At 46.3% G+C, this 25,338-nt stretch overlaps 1 protein-coding gene across 1 annotated transcript in view; it reads right to left on the bottom strand.

Moving 5' to 3' along the window:
• Positions 1 to 25,338, bottom strand: part of nfia (nuclear factor I/A) — a 67,595-nt gene that overhangs the window by 12,358 nt on the left and 29,899 nt on the right. Inside the window, exons 5-9 of the mRNA XM_088004807.1 lie at positions 22,865 to 22,982; positions 11,670 to 11,797; positions 11,036 to 11,086; positions 6,479 to 6,657; positions 5,566 to 5,731 (exon numbers count right to left, since the gene is read on the bottom strand). Of these exons, the coding sequence (XP_087860933.1) occupies positions 5,566 to 5,731; positions 6,479 to 6,657; positions 11,036 to 11,086; positions 11,670 to 11,797; positions 22,865 to 22,982 (642 nt within the window). The remainder of the gene's footprint in view (positions 1 to 5,565; positions 5,732 to 6,478; positions 6,658 to 11,035; positions 11,087 to 11,669; positions 11,798 to 22,864; positions 22,983 to 25,338) is intronic.

The following is a 25,338-nucleotide window of genomic DNA, read 5'->3' on the forward strand; positions in this document are numbered from 1 at the left end:
AAGATGTCTATAGAGCAATAATGAACTTTACATTTCAAACATGACGTTATGTGGTGCAATACGCCTCTCGACCAGTGAGAGGCAGCAGTGCACCAATAGAATACAGTCTGCTGAAGACAAGAAGAAGTCTTCATCTTGCGCCTTCCCAACACAAGCAGATCTCCTGAGTAACAGGAAGCAGAAGTACATCACCTAATAGATAAATGAGGTACAGGTTCTTCTCAAAAAATTAAGAATATCATGAAAAGGTTCTCTGAACGAGCAATTAACCTCATCATCTGGATCAACAAAGTAACTCTAAACACCTGCAAAAGATTCCTGAGGCTTTTAAAAACTCCCAGCCTGGTTCATTACTGAAAACCGCCATCATGGGTCAGACAGCTGACCTGACTGCTGTCCAGAAGGCCATCATTGATGCCCTCAAGCAAGAGGGTGAGACACAGAAAGACATTTCTGAACCAATCGGCTGTTCCCAGAGTATCAAGGCACCTCAGTGGGAAGGAAAAAGTGTGGCAGAAAACGCTGCACAACGAGAAGAGGTGACCGGACCCTGAGGAAGATTGTGGAGAAGGGCCGATTCCAGACCTTGGGGGAAGCAGTGGACTGAGTCTGGAGTAGAAACATCCAGAGCCACTGTGCACAGGCGTGTGCAGGAAATGGGCTACAGGTGCCGCATTCCCCAGGTCAAAGGTCAAGCCACTTTGAACCAGAAACAGCGGCAGAAGCGCCTGACCTGGGCTACAGAGAAGCAGCACTGGACTGTTGCTCAGTGGTCCAAAGTACTTTTTTCGGATGATTCGGAAATCAAGGTGCCAGAGTCTGGAGGAAGACTGGGGAGAAGGAAATGCCAAAATGCCATCGAAGCCTCCTGGGCCTCCATAACGCCTCAGCAGAGCCACAGGCTGATGGCCTCCACGCCGCATTGAAGCAGTCATTTCTGCAGAAGGATTCCCCACCACGAATTGAATGCATAACTGAACATAGCTATTTGAAGGTTGACTTAATTAATTAATTAAAAGTATTAAAAGTATTAAAACACTTTTCTTTTATTGGTCGGATGAAATATGCTAATTTTTTGAGACAGGGGTTTTGGGTTTTCATGAGCTGGATGCCAAAATCATCAGTATTAAAACAATAAAAGACCTGAAATATTTCAGTTGGTGTGCAATGAATCTAAAATATATGACAGTTTAATTTTTATCATTACATTATGGAAAATAATGAACTTTATCACAATATGCAAATTTTTTGAGAAGGACCTATATACTTCTTATTAATTTTAGATTTTCTTTGAGAATAAAACACTGACTATATTTATATTTCTAGCAATCTAAGTTAATGGTTGCTTGCTGTAACTTAATGTTAGTTAATTGTGTCAACCCCTCACTGGAAGGTTAGCCCTTAATCTTAAGTGTATTTTCAGGGTAAACAGAGTTTTCCCCTCCAATCTAGCAAATTCTAAGCTGCTATATTAGTCAAATTTACCCCTTGTCTGTTTTATTGAGAAACTTGGCTGATGTGACATGGTTCTTATGTTCTCTGCTAACGTTAGCCATATGATGACTCGTTTTAGCCTAACGACACACGATGGGGGACAAAGAACGCTAATGAAGACTAAGGTGTAGAGGATGTTAACAGGGTGGATGCTAATGGGGAGGATGCTAACTGGGAGGATGCTAATGGGGAGGATGCTAACTGGGAGGATGCTAACTGGGAGGATGCTAATGGGGAGGATGCTAACTGGGAGGATGCTAATGGGGAGCAGTCACTATCACATTTTCAGACACCTTTAGGAGCTGCTTCCAGAAAATGAAGATGAGAAAATCTCCCTGTTAGCAGAGCGCTACAGGAAGGCTATGAGAAGGAAAAAAACTCTCCCCAATAAAGTACAAATACACTTACAGTTAGGACTCCTGAAACAATATTTGTTCCAAGTTAAAGAATAAGTAACTGTTTTAGTTTTTTAATCAATATTTCAGAAGTATAAAACACGAACCCGTAAGTTAAACTCTATGGAATAAAGCAAAGAATTACTTGTTCTTTATGTGTTTTTTCTAAAACTATGCTGGTATTTTAACTAGTCTGATGAGCTTCACTTTACTTGAGGTAAGGAGTATATACAGATATTATAAATAATATCTGTATATCTCCATCAATTATAGGAGGAAGCAAAGAAATAAAGAGACATGAAAAACAACATGATCAACTATAATAAAACTACCATGTGCATTATATACATAAGAAATTTAATTCAGCAAAAGTCAATAATAAACAAATTAGGAATAACAACCCAGGTTGTTACAACCAGGGTTGTTAAACAGATATAAGCAAAAATTCACATTTTTGTTTTTATGGTGCCATGTCTATTATTTTTAGAGACTTTTTATTGGTAGATTCTTATATATAGGAAAAAATAAGATAAAACTATTTAATCTATCAAGGTGGAAATTTTCCTTCGGCTCTAAAACGATACATTATATTCATAGAATCACATGATCAACAATGTGTGAATAGAGCAAAACACTTAGCACGCTATAGGTAAATGTTATTTAGTTTGGTTAAGAATAATTATTGCACCATCAATAAATGTTCTTATTGCCAGAGGAACACAGTAACATCTACATGAGCTCAGAGGGTCAAACTGATGAATAAAGAGGATGGATGCTCTCTGCTAAGATATTCCTGCCATCTTCCATGTTCTTTCAGCAAACAGTTGAGACAGAGATGTTTTTGGTGTCACCACCATTTACCTGCTGTTATACCTGCCATTCAAAGTATTCTTAAAGTTTGTCTGTTAGTCTGCAGCTCATGTGACCAAACCAGCCGAGAAGATGAAAAGTTAAAACTTGAGTTTTAACTTTTTCTAGTCGTGTACAACTAGAGGTTGTACACAACCTCAAGTTGGGTAACCCCAAGATCACTGGGTCTTCTTAAAAGATAGAGTCTCTGAGAACAGTTCTTAAATACATAGTCAGTGTTTTCAGCAAAGTGGAGCTGACTGTCCAGGAATGACACAAGGAATTTAAAATTTGCCAGTTTCAGCAGGTTGGCCATCAAGAGAAACTGGAATCACTTTCAGGTTTTGTTTATGTCGTTTAATTAGCTCTACTTCCTTAAGAAAATGGAAAGGTATGTTCATTTGTGAGGAAATTTATCTTTTACTGTTCCAGTAATGCCAGAATTAATAAGTAATAAAGACGTTGTGGTATTCTGATTTAGTAATGTAATTAGATTAGTTGTGTTACCACCTCCACGCCACTAGAGGCAGCAATGGACCCCGAAAAGATGCGACTAAGGAGCAGATGTAGAAGTACACCGAAAACTACAGAATGGGCTCTTTGCACCTACGGCGTTGACGTCACATCTCCAGGAGCTAATGCGGCTCACTTGTTTCCGTGAGTGAAACAAGTGAGCCGCATTAGCTCACTAATGCTAATGCATTAGTGAGCATTAGCACTAATGCATTAGCATTAGCACTAATGCATTTTCAGTTGCTGCTAATGCATTAGCACTAATGCATTAGCATTAGCGCTAATGCTAATGCATTAGCATTAGCAAATGCTAATGCATTAGCATTAGCATTAGTAGGCAGACTACTTGACTGCCAGTAGTCTTGACTGGTAGTCAAGACTACCATGACTACCAGTCATGGTAGTCTTTTCTACCATGACTGGTAGAAAAGACTAAGTCGTATTTCAGATGCAAAAAAACAATACTATTAACATTGTTGTCTTCCTAATATAATGGGCTTTTAAGTTTTCGTTAATTTCCAAGCGATCCTGAATTAAGAAGATGGCTTGTAAATATCTGTCGCTACCAGCTAACGCCGCACAGCAAAGTTTGCAGCCTTCACTTCACTCCGGATCAGCCTAAAACTACCGGGGATACGGATGGTAAATAAAGGAGCCTCCCTGAGTTATTTCCATGGAATCACTTCTGTATTCAGCCTGAAAGAGTTTATGGGAACGAGAGAGCAGACCAGAGCCAGACAGCCGAGCAACTGATCCGCCTGTACATCCTGCTGTAAACACCGTCCTATCTGAGCTCTTCACAAGAAACATGCAAATAAAACGAAATAACACGGAGACATGAAGCAACACGGTCATATTTTTCTAAAAGCAGCAACTTTGAACCTGAACAGCTGAACCAGATCTCTGACACCAGAGCTGCGCTACTGTTAAGCTATGAGGCTTGTTGAGCTTCGTCAGGCTTCGGAAGCTAAAAGCCCGAACCGGAACCGAACCCCGTTAGTCTGTGACACTAACGACTTGAAAATAAGATAAATACATTGTCCGCTAGAATGTTTAGATACTTAAATAGCACATTTTACAAGAACAATGTCCGAGAATATTGCCTACTAGCATAAGCTAAGGTTAATGTTAGCCACAAAGTTTAAGTAAAACTCACCTTTACTTAGCACTGAGAAAACACGCGCTTGTTCGGCGCGCTTATCTGGAGAACTACGGACACCGTGAAAGCTCAAACAACATGATTCGGTAAAGTTGTCACACTTTCTTCACGTTTTTGCGTGAAATTAATAATACTAATAATATTACTACTACTACTAATAATAATAATAAATAAATATGTATATGTTATATATAGTATTTATATATAGTATTATTATAATAGATAGATAGATAGATAGATAGATAGATAGATAGATAGATAGATAGATAGATAGATAGATAGATAGATAGATAGATAGATAGATAGATAGATAGATAGATAGATAGATAGATAGATAGATAGATAGATAGATAGGGCTATATGAATTAAAAACGGTAATGCATTTTAATGCTCAATATTACTCATCAGATACCGTTTCCCTGTTTTAATGTGGGGGAGCGGTATCTGATGGGTGAAATATGGCTATCAGATACTGTTCATTTATTATAATTATAATATATATAACATATATATTTATTATTATAATATATTTATTGTTATTATTATTGTAATAATAATAATGATTATTATAACAATAGTAATAATAATCACGCAAAAACGTGAAACTAATAAACTAAAAATGTGAAGAAAGTGTGACATCTTTGCCGTGAGCTTTCACCATAGTTCCCCAGATAAGCGCGCCGAACAAGCGCGTATTTTGCCGCGTGGGCGGAGCGGCAAGAAGACGCAGGGGGAACCGTATCTGATGGGGAAACGCGGATTGACGCAACACCGGAACTCCATCTGAATTTCGCACGTCATCCGGGTCACGTGACTGAAACTCAGTAATCAATGGCTATGTTATTACAGCATTCGATAATAACACTTTATGACATTTTTATCACTGGTGCTACTTGTTGCAATTTACCTGAGGTTAGGGGAAAAATGAATGTTTATTAAAGCTTTTGACAGAGTAATAAAACTTAATGACATCTAGAACTAGTCCAATGAGTTCCCCTTCACTTCAGGTAAGAGGAAACATTAAAGACACCATCAGCAACGTCTCAGGACTAACAGCTAATGGATCAGGACCAGAACCAGGTGACAAATCAGAGCCAGGATCTTTATGGTCAGACCAGTGTTCTGGTTCCGGTCCGGTGGGCTTGTGTTACTCACTGGGGGAAGAAGGGGAGTTGCCACCCCCCTCCGTGGACGAGGTGGGGGGGGGCTTGGCGTCGACGGGCAGCGGGACGGGACGGGCCATCGGTGGAGGCGGCGGGGGGGGCAGCATTGGCGCCGGCAGGAATGGGTTGTGGACCTTCGTCTGGGAGCTGCTGCTGGGCTGAGGAAGAGGAGGGACAGGAGTCGGAGAACGGACCGGAACCAGAATCAGAACCATGCAGCAGGAACCCAGAGAGCGGTGACATTTTCAGCATCACTGACTTTTCGTGCTAAATGATTTACCTCAAACATTCTTGGATTTGATTTATTTTCATATTTCTATTGAATATTTGCAGAACCTGACCGGATCCAGCTGAACAAACATCAGCACCGGCCCCAGTCCGGTTCCCTAATGGGCCGTCCAGAAAACTGGGAACTCTGGGAACAGGAGGTTCTGGTCCAGACTCGGTCCAGTCTGACTTCAGCTCTGCTTGTTTCCTACAGGACCGTCCCGAGGTCGAGAGAGCAGAGATGTGTGTGTGAGTGTGTGTGTGTGAGTGTGTGTGTGAGTGTGTGTGTGTGTGTGTGTGAGTGTGTGTGTGTGTGCGTGAGTGTGTGTGTGTGTGAGTGTGTGTGTGTGTGAGTGTGTGTGTGAGTGTGTGTGTGAGTGTGTGTGTGAGTGTGTGTGTGTGTGTGTGTGAGTGTGTGTGTGTGTGCGTGAGTGTGTGTGTGTGTGAGTGTGTGTGTGTGTGAGTGTGTGTGTGAGTGTGTGTGTGAGTGTGTGTGAGTGTATCGATTGGATGTCTAGACGCAGATATATCAGCTATCAGCCTGAAACCACACACTATCATTTTCTGCCAACACACACTGACTCGCCTCCACATAAGTGTGTGTGTGTGTGTGTGTGTGTGTGTGTGTGTGTGCTTACGTTGAGGAGGCCCACCTGTCCGGCCTGCTGGGCGGAGTCAGGACACACCAGCTGGACGAACTCCTTGAGCGTCTCCTGTGGGTGGTAGCGGATGGCCGGGTGGGAGAAGTAGGAGGCGGGCTGCTGCAGGATGGGGGAGGAGGAGAAGTGGAGGCCGGAGGGGGGGGCGTGGGGGCTGGCTGTGGGCACAGGGGGGGACAGGTTAGTGGGGGTGGAGAGGAGGAGGGGTCAACATGCAAATCCATCAGATAGACATGGCAGAGCAGATGGACCAATGAGAGTGCAGCATTAAGCCCCGCCCACAGCAACTGTCAGTCAAAACGTTCCTCCATTTATCTGCTTTACACCTCCTCCTCTCCTTCCTCCTCTCCTTCCTCCTCTCCTTCCTCCTCTTCTTCCTCCTCTCCTTTCTCCTCCTCCTCTTCCTCTGCTCTAATTAAGACCCTGATTGCTCGTTAGTGACTGTGGCTCGTTAGAGCCGGTGAGCTATGAAACTCAGAAGAGAAGGGGGTGGAGCTTAGAATGATGGGCGAGAGAGAGGGAGCGAGAGAGAGCGATGGAGGGATGGATGGACGGAGAGGTAGAGCTGCTGCACTAATTCACTTAAAGTCGTCTGTGATTTATCACTCTGACAATCCACAGCGTGTGTGTTTACAGTAATCACTGAATGGATGGGAGAGCACACACACACACACACACACACACACACAAAGTGGACAGACTACAGTGTGTTTCTCTTTGCTCATCAGAGATGATTCATCTGGTCACATGACGTCCATCTGACCAATGAGATGACTCCTCTCAGAAACCTGATGAACCGGGTCTGAACCGGGTCTGAACCAGATTGTTTTGGGACAGCTTTTCTTTAATCTGGATTGGATTCTTCCTCAGAGTTGATTTTGTTTCTCTTTTGTTTATAAAATCTAACCAACATGAAAGAATCCAGAATAACCCAGATATCCGGTCTCCTGTTTCTGATCCAGAAACCTGCAGCAGAACCAGGAAACGGGTCACTATGAGGGTTACCATGGTTACAGTGAAGAAGATCCAATCAGCTCAGCCAGAACAAAATCAGAACAAAGCTCCAGTTAGCACCACCTGAACCTCCACCTGTACCTTGTTACCCTGAAGAAAAGAGGAACTTCTAAACAGGGAAAAGAAGAAGAAGATTTGATCTCCTGCTGAGAAACCTCAGGAGGAAGACGAGGTTGGCTGGATAAATGGTTGGATGGATGGATGGATAAATGGTTGGATGTCTCCTGCCTCCACAGTAACTTTAATCAAACTATGAGCTCCTTTCATCAACAACCAATCAGGTCAAGTCAGGAGGAGGCTGGAGCTTAATAGCAGGAGGGGCTAACGGTGTCAGTGGGAGGGGCTAACGGTGTCAGTGGGAGGGGCTAACGGTGACAGTGGGAGGGGCTAACGGTGACAGTGGGAGGGGCTAACGGTGACAGTGGGAGGGGCTAACGGTGTCAGTGGGAGGGGCTAACGGTGACAGTGGGAGGGGCTAACGGTGTCAGTAGGAGGGGCTAACGGTGACAGTGGGAGGGGCTAACGGTGACAGTGGGAGGGGCTAACGGTGACAGTGGGAGGGGCTAACGGTAACAGTGGGAGGGGCTAACGGTAACAGTGGGAGGGACTAACGGTAACAGTGGGAGGGGCTAACTGTGACAGTGGGAGGGGCTAACGGTGACAGTGGGAGGGGCTAACGGTGACAGTGGGAGGGGCTAACGGTAACAGTGGGAGGGACTAACGGTAACAGTGGGAGGGGCTAACTGTGACAGTGGGAGGGGCTAAGTCTAAACGACGGCCCAATAGGTGAGTGCTTAGCTTCAGGTATGTTGTCCGCCCAGCAAGGCAATAACCAGGTGGAATACAGGTGAGGAGGAGGAGTAAAGGGTTCTGGACGGGTTCTGACCTCACCTGGAGGCCCGGTATTGACGGGCCGGTGATAGAGGGGGGCAGCCGTTCTGGGGCAGGAGGAAGAGGAGGAAGAGGAGCTGCACCTGTCTGAGCGCTTCAGAGAACAGATGGAGGCCGGCGTTCCTGGCAACAACCATGAGGAAGATGAGGAGCCTGTAGGCGGGGACTACTGATGACATCACAGTATGACATCACAGTAGACCCCATTGTCTACTGTGATGTGAGTTGTTTAATGATGTCATTAAACAACTCAATGCAGGAAGCATGAGACAGCTGGAGGGGGCGGGGCTTGGAGAGAGGAAGAGTCCAGACGGTTCGTTTAGCCCATCCATCCATCCATCCATCCATCCATCCATCATCCATCCATCCATCCATCATCCATCCATCCATCATCCATCCGTTCATCTATCATCCATCCATCCATCCATCCATCCATCCATCCATCCATCCATCATCCATCCATCAGCCATCCGTTCATCCATCCATCCATCCATCCATCCATCCATCATCCATCAATCCATCATCCATCCATCCATCAGCCATCCGTTCATCCATCATCCAACCATCCATTCATCATCCATCCATCCATCCATCCATCATCCATTCATCAATCCATCCATCCATCATCCATCATCCTTCCATCCATCATCCATCCATCATCCATCCATCCATCCATCATCCATCCATCCGTCCGTCCATCCATCCATCATCCATCCATCCATCATCCATCCATCCATCATCCATTCATCCATCCATCATCCATCCATCCATCCATTCATCATCCATCCATCCATCCATCCATCATCCATTCATCAATCCATCCATCCATCATCCTTCCATCCATCATCCATCCATCATCCATCCATCATCCATCCATCCATCCATCCATCATCCATCCATCCATCCGTCCATCATCCATCAATCCATCATCCATCCATCCATCATCCATCCATCCATCATCCATCCATCAGCCATCCATTCATCCATCCATCCATCCATCCATCATCCATCAATCCATCATCCATCCATCCATCAGCCATCCGTTCATCCATCATCCAACCATCCATTCATCATCCATCCATCCATCCATCCATCATCCATTCATCAATCCATCCATCCATCATCCATCATCCTTCCATCCATCATCCATCCATCATCCATCCATCCATCCATCCATCCATCCATCCATCATCCATCCATCCGTCCGTCCATCCATCCATCCATCCATCATCCATCCATCATCCATTCATCCATCCATCATCCATCCATCCATTCATCATCCATCCATCCATCCATCCATCATCCATTCATCAATCCATCCATCCATCATCCTTCCATCCATCATCCATCCATCATCCATCCATCATCCATCCATCCATCCATCCATCCATCCATCATCCATCCATCCATCCGTCCGTCCATCCATCCATCATCCATCCATCCATCATCCATCCATCCATCATCCATTCATCCATCCATCATCCATCCATCCATCCATCCATCCATCCATCATCCATTCATCAATCCATCCATCCATCCATCCATCATCCATCCATCCATCATCCATCATCCATTCATCAATCCATCCATCCATCATCCTTCCATCCATCATCCATCCATCATCCATCCATCCATCCATCCATCATCCATCCATCCATCCGTCCGTCCATCCATCCATCCATCATCCATCCATCCATCATCCATCCATCCATCATCCATCCATCCATCCATCATCCATTCATCAATCCATCCATCCATCCATCCATCCATCATCCATCCATCCATCATCCATTCATCCATCATCCATCCATCCATCATCCATCCATCCATCCATCCATCCATCATCCATCCATCCATCCGTCCGTCCATCCATCCATCCATCATCCATCCATCCATCATCCATCCATCCATCATCCATCCATCCATCCATCATCCATTCATCAATCCATCCATCCATCCATCCATCCATCCATCCATCATCCATTCATCAATCCATCATCCATTCATCCATCCATCATCCATCCATCCATCATCCATTCATCCATCCATCATCCATCCATCCATCATCCATTCATCCATCCATCATCCATCCATCCATCATCCATTCATCCATCCATCATCCATCCATCCATCATCCATTCATCCATCCATCATCCATCCATCCATCATCCATACATCCATCCATCAATTCATCCATCCAGTTTCTGTTTCTCATCATATCATGTCTGAACAGAAACTAAAAACACAAAATGATTGTTTGGTAAATCGAGTTGTTTCGTTTTCCCGGTCTGCATCGTAAAGACGATCCCTGATCAGTGGAACGCTGCAGCACACGGAAACAGTTGGACCTCAGAACTGGGCTGAACCGGTCCAGCTCTACAGGTGAACCAGGTAAAGGTGACAGGTGTTAAAGGAAACATTCACACCTCAACACACACACTCCGTCCAAACACACCGACCAATAAACAGCCACCATGATGCCATCGGCATGCTGACAGGTGAGCACAGGTGGGTGGGGAACCAGCAGACGACACAGAGACAAACCATCCACATCTATCTGTCCATCATCAGAGGAGAGGAGGCGGGGTCACACACACGGAGACGGAGGAAACGCCGTGTTGTCGTCTTTACCTTGTCGAGAGATGAACGAGCTAGCTAGAGAGCCGCGTAGCTTATATCCAGCTTCCACCGCGAGACGCAAACAAACGGGAAGAAGAAGAAGAGAAAGCATGAAAACAGACGGGTGGACACCTCCCACAAACACAACACCTTCAGTATGACTGAAATTATCAACATGCTTTTTATTCATTCATTTCTCTATTTTCTGATGTTTTGAAAGTTTTTATTTCAAAATTATTTCATTGTTTATTATATGTAAAAGTGCCCATTTAAATAAATTACAACATAAAAATAAGATGAAATTTTTTTTATTTTATGCAATACAATATTAGAATTAAATATCCTGAAGCAAATGTTTTACAATAAATATAATTTGGTAGTTTATTAATAACTCAGAGTGACAGTAGAGGGACGAACAAGAGACTGACGTGTTTCCCGTCTGACCTCCGACCTGCAGGAAGACAGATTAAGATGGCTGCGCCTCTCCGAGATGACTGCACACACACACACACACACACACACACAGCTACAAGCCCTGTCCCCAGCAGCAGCATTGGCTCTGCAGCAGCTTCAGGTTGCAGCTGATGGTGTTAGTGGGTTAGATGCTGTTATTGAAGCAGGAGGGGTTTCTGTGGCAACAACATACCTGGTTCCACGTCGTGCCAGCTGCCGGCCTGGCCGCCATTCCCCGGAGACCGACCCGGACCCGGGTAGTAGGACTCCTCGCCGGGACTGTCAACGTCCTCCTCCATGCACTTTATCCTCTTGGCAGAGCTGCACACAGAGCAACCGGCAACACAACCAGCAGACCTGTTACCAAACTCAGAACCGGGAACAGAACCAACAACACAACCAGCAGACCCGTTACCAAACTCAGAATCGGGAACCTTCTGTTCCTGGGTCAGAACTCCCTGGATCCGACCTTGACTGAAGGCCAAAACAGAAAAACAGCCAATATTAGCCTTTATTATCCGTTTCTCTCAGGTTAGTGCCTTGTGCAACAAGGCAGTGCACTAACATTAGCACTAACAATAGCACTAACATTAGCACTAACATTAGCACTTCACTGCCTCCCACTTGTGCACTGCCTTTTCCTTAAAAAAAGTGATCTATTTTTCTTATTTATTAGCCAGGTTTAGTATAGTGAATGGAGGAAATAAATGTAAGACAACATGCTAGTGATGCTCCACATGCTACTGACACCATTTAGACCAGTGTTTCTCCACCTGGTCCTCAGCCCCCCCGCTCTGCATGTTCTAGATGAGCCTCTGTTCCAGAACAGCTGATCCAAATGACTGCAGGACCATCAGGAGCTGCAGATCCTGTTAATCACCCAGAGATACAATCCAGGTGGCAGAAGGGAAACACCTGAAACATGGAGGACAGGGAGGCTGAGGACCAGGATGGAGAAACATTGTTTTAGGCAAACATTAGCATTTTGGCTAATTTTAGCTTACACACTAACTCTAACATACTGAATAGAGTAAGTCCACATCACTCAACATGCTTGTGATTCTCCACATGCTACTGAGCACACTGTAGCCTAATTTAGCATTGATGCAAATGTTTAGCATCAGAAGGCTGGGTTGCAACCGACGGGCACACTTTGGCAGGCCCTGTTTAAATTTCTTCAGAAATTTTCTAGTTGTTGTTGTTAAAACAAACAACAAAGCAACGCAAATTGTTCTACAGCTCAAAATAACTGCCACTTCCTACTAGCGTTAAAGCAGCTCAGACCGCTGCGTGCCCCCACATAATCAAAACATGCGGCTTGAGGGGAGCAATTACTTTTGTTGGCATTTCAAGTAACTGTGGCAACATAATTAACAAAAAACGAGCCAAATTCAACTCAAAACAAAGTCTAACTGACACTGTTTGGTGTCAGTTAGACTCAGAATAGACATTTGTCTCCCCCTCTGTGTCCTAAAGCTGCCCTTTAGAACTACAGTGATGGCAGAACACAGGTAACTACAGAGGGCAGAGCTGGCATTTAGGGTGTGTTCACACTGCAGCCTGAAGTGACTCAATTCCGATTTTTTTGCCGGGCCGTTCACACTGCCAGTAAATGCGACCTGTATGCGTTCTGCAATCTGAACGGGCAAATGACCTGAAAGTGTCCCGCATGCGCAGTAGAGGGCGCCATAGCGTCAGCGTTCTCAGTGTTCTGCCAACCGCCATGAAAAGAAGAAGTGCTCAGTGTTTGCGGAAGTAAACATGGAGGCTAACGGTGGAGCTTAGCTTACATATTGTTGTTGTTGTCCAACTGGAGCAGCACATTAACAACTTGATCCTCATATAATCCGTCATGGTTGTTGTTTTTCTTCCCACTTGCGCTTATCAGGACACAGAATAGTGAGATTTGTTGAGAATCAGTGACGTTCAGTTCGGATGAATGCGACCTGGACGTTATGGTCGCATTTGAATCGGATACGTATCGGATATGGGTCGCATTCGAAAAAGAATCCGACCTGTGCTGTTCTCACTGCCATGAAAAGATCGGATACAGGTCGCATTACGTCAAAAAAATCGGAATTGAGTCACTTCAGGCTGCAGTGTGAACGCAGCCTTATAAGAAATATAGAAACAGCACCTTGACGGAACACTTAATACAGACAATATGGCAGAAGAGCAAAGGAAGTAAGGGCCATATGACTCATGAAACCTGATACCTTTAACTGACAACCACAACGGACTGTTGAAATGTGAGCATCACATACTGTACATAATAAAAGCCTTCATATTTTTCACAACAGGTAATTGCTGTTTTGGCCATTATATGACTGGTTTAACCCAACCACTATTACACATGGGATTACTGTGGCCCTTTAAAATGAAGCTTACTGAAAATTTCAAAATATAAGCCTCAATATTTCTCTCAGTTTAGTTAATCGTCTTAGGCAGTGCACTAATATTAGCCTTTACCATAAAATAAGCATTTTAGCAATTTTTTTCTCTAAAGTCATTTCATTGTCTTGAAGTAAACTTTTCAAGGCAGTGAAATAAATATTAGCATTAGCATAAACATTAGCAGTGCACAGCCCTGCACTAGAATGTCTCTTTCAATCAATCAAATTTTATCTGTACAGCAGATTTCAGCAGGAAGACATTTCAAAGAGCTTTACCTCATAACAAACACAAAAACACAAAGTCATGCAGCGTTGAATCAAAACATGACATTAAGTCGATGCCATCAATAAATTCATAATTAATTACGTTTCAAATAAAACTAACCAGGTGGGTTTTAAGTTGAGATTTAAAGGCTCTCAGTGTTTCAGCTGTTTTACAGTTTTCTGGAAGTTTGTTCCAAATTTGTGGTGCATAGAAGCTGAATGCTGCTTCTCCTTGATTGGTTCTGGTTCTGGATGCAGAGCAGAACCAGAACCAGAACCTGAGGGTCTGGCAGGTTGATACAGCAACAGCAGATCTTTAATGGTTGTGGTGCTAAACCGTCCAGTGATTTATAGACTAACAGGATTTTACAGTCTGTTCTCTGAGCTACAGCTGCAGGACTGTAGATCTGGTGTTATGTCTCCGTCTTCCTGGTTCTAGTCAGAACAGCTGCAGCAGCTTCTGGATCAGCTGCAGCTGGAGGATCGATTTGGTGGTCAGACCAGTGAAGACGCTGCTGCAGGAAACAATGAGACTGAAGATAAACGCCTGGATGAGGTTCTCTGATCTGAGACATCAGTCCTCTGATCCTGGAGATTCTTCATGGTAGAAGGCCGACTTTGTATATAGTTATTGTTAATATTGTTATTATTACTATTGTTGTTTTTCTTGTAGTTAGTACAGTTTATCATGTGCGCCCCGGTTCTGTTTAAGTTACTGAGATCCAGTGAGCTGCAGGTTGGACACGCTGGCTGGTCCTGCTCAGGAAGCAACATACTGAGTGTGTGTGTGTGATAGAGAGAGAGAGAGCTGCAGGGCAGGTAGTTGAGCAGACAGACGACTCCTGCGACCGCATCGATTGAACAGCAGAGGTCAGGCCAAACCCTGCGAGCAGTGCAGAGACGCGCTGTGTGTGTGTGTGTGTGAGTGTGTGTGTACATGTGGTTAAAGCTCTTCGTCTTGCAGGCTTTTCTTCCTAAACATCTCAGAATGTTTGAAGCTTCTTGTGAATTGTATTGAGTGCTCGCACTCTGATATGAGTTACTCTCATATCAGAGTTAATCTCATATCTAGAATCAGGTTCTGACTCTAGAGGACCAGTTTTGATCCTGACTGAGGTTTGATTAAGAAATCAGTTTGTTCCGTTCAGCTCCATTCTCACAGCAGGTTTTTATGTTCAATGATTATGTGCTGAAATCTGAATTTTTCCTGCTGGTTAAACCAAGTCAGACTTCTGTGTGAACAGTTTCCGATCCACAGAAGAAGAACTGAGCACTCAGTTTACAGCAGCAAAGATGGCAGCTGCCACCGATGGATTTTAAAGTTGTTGGGAGCGATAGCATGGACACCAGACCAGAAACAGATGAAGGAAGGTGATAAAAAAAAAACATATGACTGATGCAGGCAGGATGGAGCAACCAGAACCAATAACAACCAACAACAACCAACCAACAACCAACCAGAACCAACCAACCAGAACAACCAACAACCAACCAGAACCAACCAACAACCAACAAGAACCAACCAACAACCAACCAGAACCAACCAACCAGAACAACCAACAACCAACCAGAACCAACCAACAACCAACCAGAACCAACCAACAACCAACCAGAACCAACCAACAACCAACCAGAACCAACCAACCAGAACCAACCAACAACCAACAAGAACCAACCAACAACCAACCAGAACCAACCAACCAGAACAACCAACAACCAACCAGAACCAACCAACAACCAACCAGAACCAACCAACAACCAACCAGAACCAACCAACAACCAACAAGAACCAACCAACAACCAACCAGAACCAACCAACCAGAACAACCAACAACCAACCAGAACCAACCAACCAGAACCAACCAACCAGAACAACCAACAACCAACCAGTACCAACAACCAACAACCAACCAGAACAACCAACAACCAACCAGAACCAACCATCCAGAACCAACCAGAACCAACTAACAACCAACCAGAACCAACCAACCAGAACCAACCAACAACCAACCAGAACCAACCAACCAACAACCAACCAGAACCAACCAGAACCAACCAACCAACCAGAACCAACCAACAACCAACCAGAACCAACCAGAACCAACCAACCAACCAGAACCAACCAACAACCAACCAGAACCAACCAACCAACAACCAACCAGAACCAACCAGAACCAACCAACCAACAACCAACCAGAACAACCAACAACCAACCAGTACCAACCAACCAACAACCAACCAGAACAACCAACAACCAACCAGAACCAACCATCCAGAACCAACCAGAACCAACTAACAACCAACAACAACCAACAAGAACCAACCAACAACCAACAAGAACCAACCAGAACCAACCAACAACCAACCAGAACCAACCAACAACCAACAAGAACCAACCAGAACCAACCAACAACCAACCAGAACCAACTAACAACCAACAACAACCAACCAGAACCAACCAACAACCAACCAGAACCAACTAACAACCAACAACAACCAACCAGAACCAACCAACAACCAACCAGAACCAACCAACAACCAACAAGAACCAACCAACAACCAACCAGAACCAACCAACCAGAACAACCAACAACCAACCAGAACCAACCAACCAGAACAACCAACAACCAACCAGTACCAACCAACCAACAACCAACCAGAACAACCAACAACCAACCAGAACCAACCATCCAGAACCAACCAGAACCAACTAACAACCAACCAGAACCAACCAACCAGAACCAACCAACAACCAACCAGAACCAACCAACCAACAACCAACCAGAACCAACCAGAACCAACCAACCAACCAGAACCAACCAACAACCAACCAGAACCAACCAGAACCAACCAGAACCAACCAACCAGAACCAACCAACAACCAACCAGAACCAACCAACCAACAACCAACCAGAACCAACCAACCAACAACCAACCAGAACAACCAACAACCAACCAGTACCAACCAACCAACAACCAACCAGAACCAACCAACAACCAACCAGAACCAACCAACCAGAACCAACCAGAACCAACCAACCAACAACCAACCAGAACCAACCAGAACCAACCAACCAACAACCAACCAGAACCAACCAGAACCAACCAACCAACAACCAACCAGAACCAACCAACAACCAACCAGAACAACCAACCAACAACCAACTAGAACCAACCAACAAGGTAAGTTAATTTTATTTATATAGCACATTTTCAACAAGGCAATTCAAAGTGCTTTACATTAAATGAAAGGAAATACAAACAAAATAACAAACCATAGGAGAGACAAAAAGAAGAAAGAGAGCTAATTCCTTTTCTGGGTTAAAAGTAATATAAACTAAGCAATGACTGTTCCTGTTAAGTATTTCTGGATTCTAAGTTCGTAGTTATTCTAATTCTAATTCTGATTCTGATTCCATTTCTGGGCTGTATAATATTGATCTAAATAGTGCGTACTCCACAATTTCTGATATTACTAATAAACTAAAATAATCCTTTTCTGGGTTAAATAGGCACCGTTTCTAAAACAAAAAAGAGGAAAGGACACATTAGGGCAAATGGCAACATTCAGATAAAACAAAGGGCAAAACAGAGACATGAGTGAAGGCGGTGACGTCACAGGGCCATGAAACCAGGTTGCTCAGCCTCCTGGCAAAGTCTGATAGAGGTGTTGTTTATCGAGGCATGATGTCCTTGGGAGCGCTCAGCTCCACAGCTGCAGCTATACAGGAGGGGGTGAGGTGGGAAGAGCGTTATGTTTACATATCTTCAAGGAGATTGGAAATATGCAGCCCTTCCAAGGCCACACGGGAAAAGCCAATTCAGAAACAGAACGTCTTAGGTTGGGAAGATTATAAATTTCAATCTTCCCTAAAGTCTCTCCGATACGTCTCAGGTCCCAATCATCCAAATTAGTTTGGTTGTTCCACTGAACCGAAACCAGCAACTTCTCCAAGATCGACTCCATCCTGTTAGTGAGTTTGAGAGTCCTTGTCTCTGTCCACACCAACAGTCTGAGTGTTCGCTAGTTCGGCCAAGTCCGTCACAAATTTGTCAATAATCCAGGAATCCACAAGCTCCATACAGCAGAAATCCTGTTATCATGAATAAATCCAGGGTGAATCCCGCTGGGTGTGTCCCAGGAGGACAAGAGGCTCTCCTGTGCCCAGACTTCTCGTCAAAAATTTGATCAATTGCATTGAGAGATCGGTTGACCAGATCCATAATTTGTAGATCTGGATGATGTGCAAAGAAAGGCTCCAAAAATATAGAAAAAGAGAAAAAGACAGGACAAAAACAGAGCAAGCAGGGCAGGCATGGTCAGGGAAGGAGCAGAGGGAAAAAGGATCCGCCTTCACCAAGAGCAAGCTGTGTATATTATACAACCAACCACCAACCAGAACCAACCAACAGCTAATCAACAACAACCAACCAGAACCAAAGCCGTGTAGAAACCTTTGGAGGGGCATAAGGTCAAAGTTAAAAAGGGGCACATTGAACAAGATCTTAAAACGCCGTACACCAATATAGCAACAATCCATATTAATCTAGAATTTAATTGGATCCTATATCATTCCCATCATGCGGGGGCAATGCAAAGCAAATGTAGTATATTTTCCCCAACTGTCCTGGAAGGCTGAGTTGATCTGAGACTGTAGCTGTTAGTCAGACCAGAGGAGAGAAGGTCAAAGGTTATGAAGTTATGAAATAAGCTAATTTGCTGTCATTTTACTAAATAAGCCCTAATAATATCTATTTAACCTCTAGAACAACTTGGCTGCTGCAAACTGATTTATAGATCAAAAAGCTCAAATGGTTAAACTCTATATAACTGTTTGATGTTTGAACCTCTGATCTAGAATTATAAGACTGAGACATCAAGGCAAAGAAAACTCAGTAGCTGCTGGTAGGGGCCATTCAGGGGCCTCTAGGCATTCAGGGGCCCCTAGAAATGGTTGAATTGTAACACAGACCATAGATCTAAAGCTGTAGCATCATTTATAGAGAATGACAATCTTATTAAATTTTATTTAATGCATCCAGCTGAGATAAAAAGTACATTAGGATTTAATTAGGAAGTTTACTTTGTAAAAGTTTAAAGAATCATCTTGATAGTTTGATTGTTGTGTTACCATGGCTACAATATGGTGTAATCTTTGTGTTTCAGTTGGGTTTGTTCACAAATACATCACAGCAAATAACCAATAATCAGTGATTGATTTTAAACTGGGCCAATAAACCGGGTCTCCCTCTCACAGATTCACCTTATCGATATTTAATCATGTTAGTGATGCTGAGGTTCTTAGTAGGACGGGGCTGGGGGAGGGGCTTCTGTCTAAGGCCCCATATTACCTTGGACCGGTGTTCTGTCTGTCATATCCGTAAATCCAGCAAACCTTATGGCACATCGATGCTACGTCACATACTGCTTACTCAGCAGATTTCTTATCAATCCGTCATACCTGTGTGTTATGTTTCTCAGAAGTTTACGGTAAATTTTATTTAATTAAGCTGCTATGTTAATCAAACATATTAACATAAATGACTTTTACCGTTTCCAATATTGTTACCAAACTGTAAACAAGACATTCGTCCCGTTTAGCGTCACTATTACTACAAATACTGTTTGACTACACATTTGGTCGGGATATTTTGTCCCTATAGCTAATCTGCCTTTTTAATATTTCAATATTTCTTTAGAAAACTGCAGGAATATGTCCTAAAAAAGCTCATGAACAGCTGGATGCTGACCGAAGCTGTTGGGCAACAAGCAGAACATCACCTCTTTCTGGACGCTGCGTGGAGATAACTGGATTTTTCTTATTTTAATTTTTTTATTTACCGTAAACGTCTGAGAACTAAAACACACAAAATGAAACTTCTACAGGTGTGACGGATTTATAAGAAACGTAACATCGATGTGCGCATTACCACGAGGTACGCTGGATTTACCGGTACGACAGATCGTCAAAACACCGGCCCTGCATGAACAGTCGTTGCGATGCGCATCTCTGAATCTACCTGGAATCTACCTGGAATCTACCTGGAATCCCCCGGTGGCCCCTGTGTCAGTCCTCTGATACTTTTGGGACATTTTGATTCATTTAATTGTGGCATGTTTGGCTTTATGCTGCTATGCTGCAGTATTTTTCCTGATGTTTGTTTTGTGAAGTCCAAATGGGCCGAATCTCCCTTTAACAGCTGAGGTTCTGCAGGACCTTCTATCTACAGCCCAGATCAGCAGCGGCTTTAACCTGCCTGGTAGAAACGTTAAGGAGAAGCAGAGCGAACAGCCAGCAGGTGGTATCGGGTGGTACCGGCTGGTACCGGCTGGTACCGGGTGGTATCGGGTGGTACCGGCTGGTACCGGGTGGTATCGGGTGGTACCGGGTGGTGCCGGGTGGTATCGGGTGGCATCAGGTGGTACCGGGTGGTACCAGCTGGTACCGGGTGGTACCGGGTGGTATCGGGTGGCATCAGGTGGTACCGGGTGGTATCGGGTGGCATCAGGTGGTACCGGCTGGTACCGGGTGGTATTGGGTGGTACCGGCTGGTACCGGGTGATATCGGGTGGTATCGGGTGGCATCAGGTGGTATCGGGTGGTATCGGGTGGTACCGGGTGGTATCGGGTGGCATCAGGTGGCATCGGGTGGCATCGGGTGGTACCAGGTGGTATCGGGTGGTATCGGGTGGTACTGGGTGGTACCGGGTGGTATCGGGTGGTATCGGGTGGTACCGGGTGGTATCGGGTGGTACCGGGTGGCATCAGGTGGTACCGGGTGGTACCGGGTGGTATAGGGTGGCATCAGGTGGCATCGGGTGGTATCGGGTGGTACTAGGTGGTATCGGGTGGCATCAGGTGGTACCAGGTGGTACCAGGTGGTATCGGGTGGTACCAGGTGGTATCAGGTGGCATCGGGTGGTACCAGGTGGTATCAGGTGGCATCGGGTGGCATCGGGTGGTACCAGGTGGTATCTGGTGGCATCGGGTGGCATCGGGTGGTACCAGGTGGTATCGGGTGGCATCAGGTGGTATCGGGTGGTACTAGGTGGTATCGGGTGGCATCAGGTGGTACCAGGTGGTACCAGGTGGTATCAGGTGGCATCGGGTGGCATCGGGTGGTACCAGGTGGTATCTGGTGGCATCGGGTGGTACCAGGTGGTATCGGGTGGCATCAGGTGGTATCGGGTGGTACTAGGTGGTATCGGGTGGCATCAGGTGGTACCAGGTGGTATCGGGTGGCATCAGGTGGTACCAGGTGGTATCGGGTGGCATCAGGTGGTATCGGGTGGTACTAGGTGGTATCGGGTGGCATCAGGTGGTACCAGGTGGTACCAGGTGGTATCTGGTGGCATCGGGTGGTACTAGGTGGTATCGGGTGGCATCAGGTGGTACCAGGTGGTACCAGGTGGTATCGGGTGGTACCAGGTGGTATCGGGTGGCATCAGGTGGTACCAGGTGGTACCAGGTGGTATCGGGTGGTACCAGGTGGTATCGGGTGGCATCGGGTGGTATCGGGTGGTTCCGGGAGGTACCAGGTGGTACCGGGGCTGTGAGGTGCATACTGGAACGCAGTGTCAGTGCCGCGTCTTACATCAGGATGTCTGATATATTTTCTTTCTATCTGTCGGTGGGTCCGACTCAGGCGCCTGCATCGAAACGGGCTTTCAGCAGCCTGATGAAGTTAAAGTCACAAGTTTTCTCACAGCAGAACCATTTCTGTGTTTTGGGGCGAGGCGAGTTTTTCCCGCTATTGCAAGGACAATTATGAAAATATAAACAAAAACAGTTTTTCTAATGTCAACATCAGACCTACGGTTTTTATTCAAAAACCAGTGTAAATATTCTTACCCATAATCTGATAGTGAGGCTCAGATCCGCCCCCTCGTCACCATGGAGACGGTGTCTGAACAACATGGAGGCTCTGAGAGTCATTATGAGACGGAGGGCAGCCAGACTGGGTTATTTAGCTAAATATTATTGCTGAGGGGCAAAGCAGGCCCTCTGTGTGTCAGAGCGGGCCCTCTGTGTGTCAGAGAGGGCCCTCTGTGTGTCAGAGTGGGCCCTCTGTGTGTCAGAGAGGGCCCTCTGTGTGTCAGAGCGGGCCCTCTGTGTGTCAGAGCGGGCCCTCTGTGTGTCAGAGCGGGCCCTCTGTGTGTCAGAGCGGGCCCTCTGTGTGTCAGAGAGGGCCCTCTGTGTGTCAGAGCGGGCCCTCTGTGTGTCAGAGAGGGCCCTCTGTGTGTCAGAGCGGGCCCTCTGTGTGTCAGAGAGGGCCCTCTGTGTGTCAGAGAGGGCCCTCTGTGTGTCAGAGAGGGCCCTCTGTGTGTCAGAGCGGGCCCTCTGTGTGTCAGAGCGGGCCCTCTGTGTGTCAGAGAGGGCCCTCTGTGTGTCAGAGCGGGCCCTCTGTGTGTCAGAGCGGGCCCTCTGTGTGTCAGAGAGGGCCCTCTGTGTGTCAGAGAGGGCCCGCTCTGACACACAGATAAAAATATAATAAAGAATGAAAAAAAAAATCAAAAAGGGCACTGGAGAAATCAAGGATAAAAGGGGCAGGGGCTCAAGCCCCCCTCAGCCCACCTCTGCATGTGGCTGAGCAGAACCAGCAACATCCAACCAGAACCAACAACATCCAACCAGAACCAACAACATTTTGCTGGTTCGGGTCCCAGTTCTGGTTCTCGTTCCGGTCCTGTTTGCCAGTCCGTGTTCTGTGTGAGCAGGTGTGTTCTCACCTGGAGGAGGAGGTGCTGGGCAGCGGCCTCCTCATGGCTCCTGGACTCATGCTGTAGTAGGAGGAGCTGTCCAGGTCTGCCAGGGAGAAGTTGGGTCCGGTTCCGGCCGCGATGGGAGCTGCAGGACAGAACACAGGGAGAGACTGGGTCGGTCAGCAGGATGGACAGAACCGGGTTCCATCCTCAGTCCGAGGTCGCCTCAGTCGTGACCTGAGATTCCTTCATCCTCCTCCTCTTCCTCTATGTGAACTCTGCTGAACAAAGGCAGCAATCAGCTTCAAACCCAGACATCCCTCCATCCCCTGGCCTCCAGCCCCCCCATCCCTCCTCTTCATCACTTTATTGACACTGAGCATGATGGGATGAAAGGAGGAAGAGGAGGAGGAGGAGTGACAGGACCTGCTGGGTAATTTTCTGCTGAGCTCAGCACCGTGAGCTCAGCCCATCTATCTATCACTGAGCCCTGCAGAGATAGCTCACACACGCACACACACACACGCACACACACACACACACGCACACACACGCACACACACACACACGCACACACACACACGCACACACACACACGCACACACACACACGCACACACACACACGCACACACACACGCACACACACACGCACACGCACACACACACGCACACACACACTCGCGCACACACACACATACACACACACGCACACACACACACGCACACACACATGCACACACGCACACGCACACGCACACATGCGCACACACACGCACACACACACGCACACACACACACACACACGCACACGCACGCACACACACGCGCACAGAGAGAGAGCTCTCCTAAGAGAGAAGCAGCAGTGTTCATGTTTCCACATCATCAGTGTTTCACAGCCAGCCTGGACAATCCGTCAATAATATTAATAATAATAATGACAACAGCACAGAGCTGGGAAGTTCATCAGAACCAGAACCCAGAAGTACTTCCAACATTCCTGAACAGCTTCCAAGTTTCTCCTGCTTGTTTCCAGCATTCCCAGTTCAAACTGGGAGCAGATCCCAGAACCTCCCAGACGGGATGATGGAGCAGGAAGTGATCTGGACCGGATCCCTGAGGAACGCCTCCTCCAGGTCCAACCTGGTTCTGGTTCTGTCAGTGAACCTGGCTCATCTCAGAGCTTTTGGACCATGGTTACCATGACGATGGTTATCATGAAGATGCTCTCTGCTGCGGTGGAGCAGCGGGACCATCTGCTGCTGGCACCTGACCAGGTGTGTGTGTTGCCCAGGGCAACAGAGGGCAGGATGGAGGAGGGGTAGAGGAGGTCCACTCACCTTTTCTCCCAGCCAAATGGGTCACCTGACTGACTGAGTGAAACCTGTCGGTGCCAACGCTGAGCCGCAACCAGCTCAACGTGCACGCCCACAGCAACGTGCACGCCCACAGCAACGTGCACGCCCACAGGAAACCCACTTTTTTCCAGCTTTCTCCAGACTGAGCCTAACCAAGATGTTCCGATTGGACCCAGAACCTGAGGACGACCCAAGCTGACAGCTGACCCACATGTTGAGAACCCGGTCAGAACCCACTTCGTTATGAGAGGAGCCAGAACAGACCCGGACAGGTTCTTCAGAACTTCTGGTTCCTCTGTTCTGGAGCGGCTCAACACAACCCAGGGCAGGACCTATAGAAGTGGTTCTGTTGGTCGGTTCTGGAGCAGCTGGACCGGGCCGCTGCTCGCTCTCTGCTGCTTTAATAGGATATTGATCGACAGGGAGAGATTCGATTGGCTGCCAGGGAGTAATGGCTGCACAGCGCCAAGGTCACTGCTGTTGTGTGTGTGTGTGTGTGTGTGTGTGTGTGTGTGTGTGTGTGTGTGTGTGTGTGTGTGTGTGTGTGCGTGTGTGTGTGTGTGTGTGTCAGCTGTAGCTACTGCTGGACTCAGTCCAGGTGAGATCCCACCTGGATCTGGGACTCGGTTCTGTCAGCTGTCAGAACCAAGAGGAGCAGAAGCAGAGAGGTCTCACTCTGAGCAGGATTTAGGAACTGAGAGAAGTTTCACTATAGCTGCTCAGCTGAGATGACCCGGTCTACACTGGATCTGTGACCCGACCAGAACCGCAACAAGTGGGTCAAAGCAGCATCAAGCACCTGCAGGTAGTTCTGTGCCGCTCTGGAACTATCCGGGCTTCTCTGGATCACAAGAGCAGAGAGAGAAGAAGAAGACCTGGTGGCCGACCTCATCACAGAACCGGGTCAGAGCGACACATGTACTGATTCCCTGGTGACCTGGGGGAACTGAACTGTTCAATGAGCCTGCAAGACAAAACTCAGGGCACAGAGCTCCCAGACGGAGCCACATGATTGGTCGGAAACCAGCAACACCAGTTCTATCTGCAGGACTGAACTGGTTTAACTGGTGCTGCATTACTCTTCGTCTGATGCTAACGCTGCTGTGACCTCACACGCACACACGCACGCACACACACACACACAC

The sequence above is a fragment of the Poecilia mexicana genome, unplaced genomic scaffold, assembly GCF_051168715.1.
Source record: "Poecilia mexicana isolate PSO_F unplaced genomic scaffold, ASM5116871v1 scaffold_4, whole genome shotgun sequence".
NCBI lineage: Eukaryota > Metazoa > Chordata > Actinopteri > Cyprinodontiformes > Poeciliidae > Poecilia > Poecilia mexicana.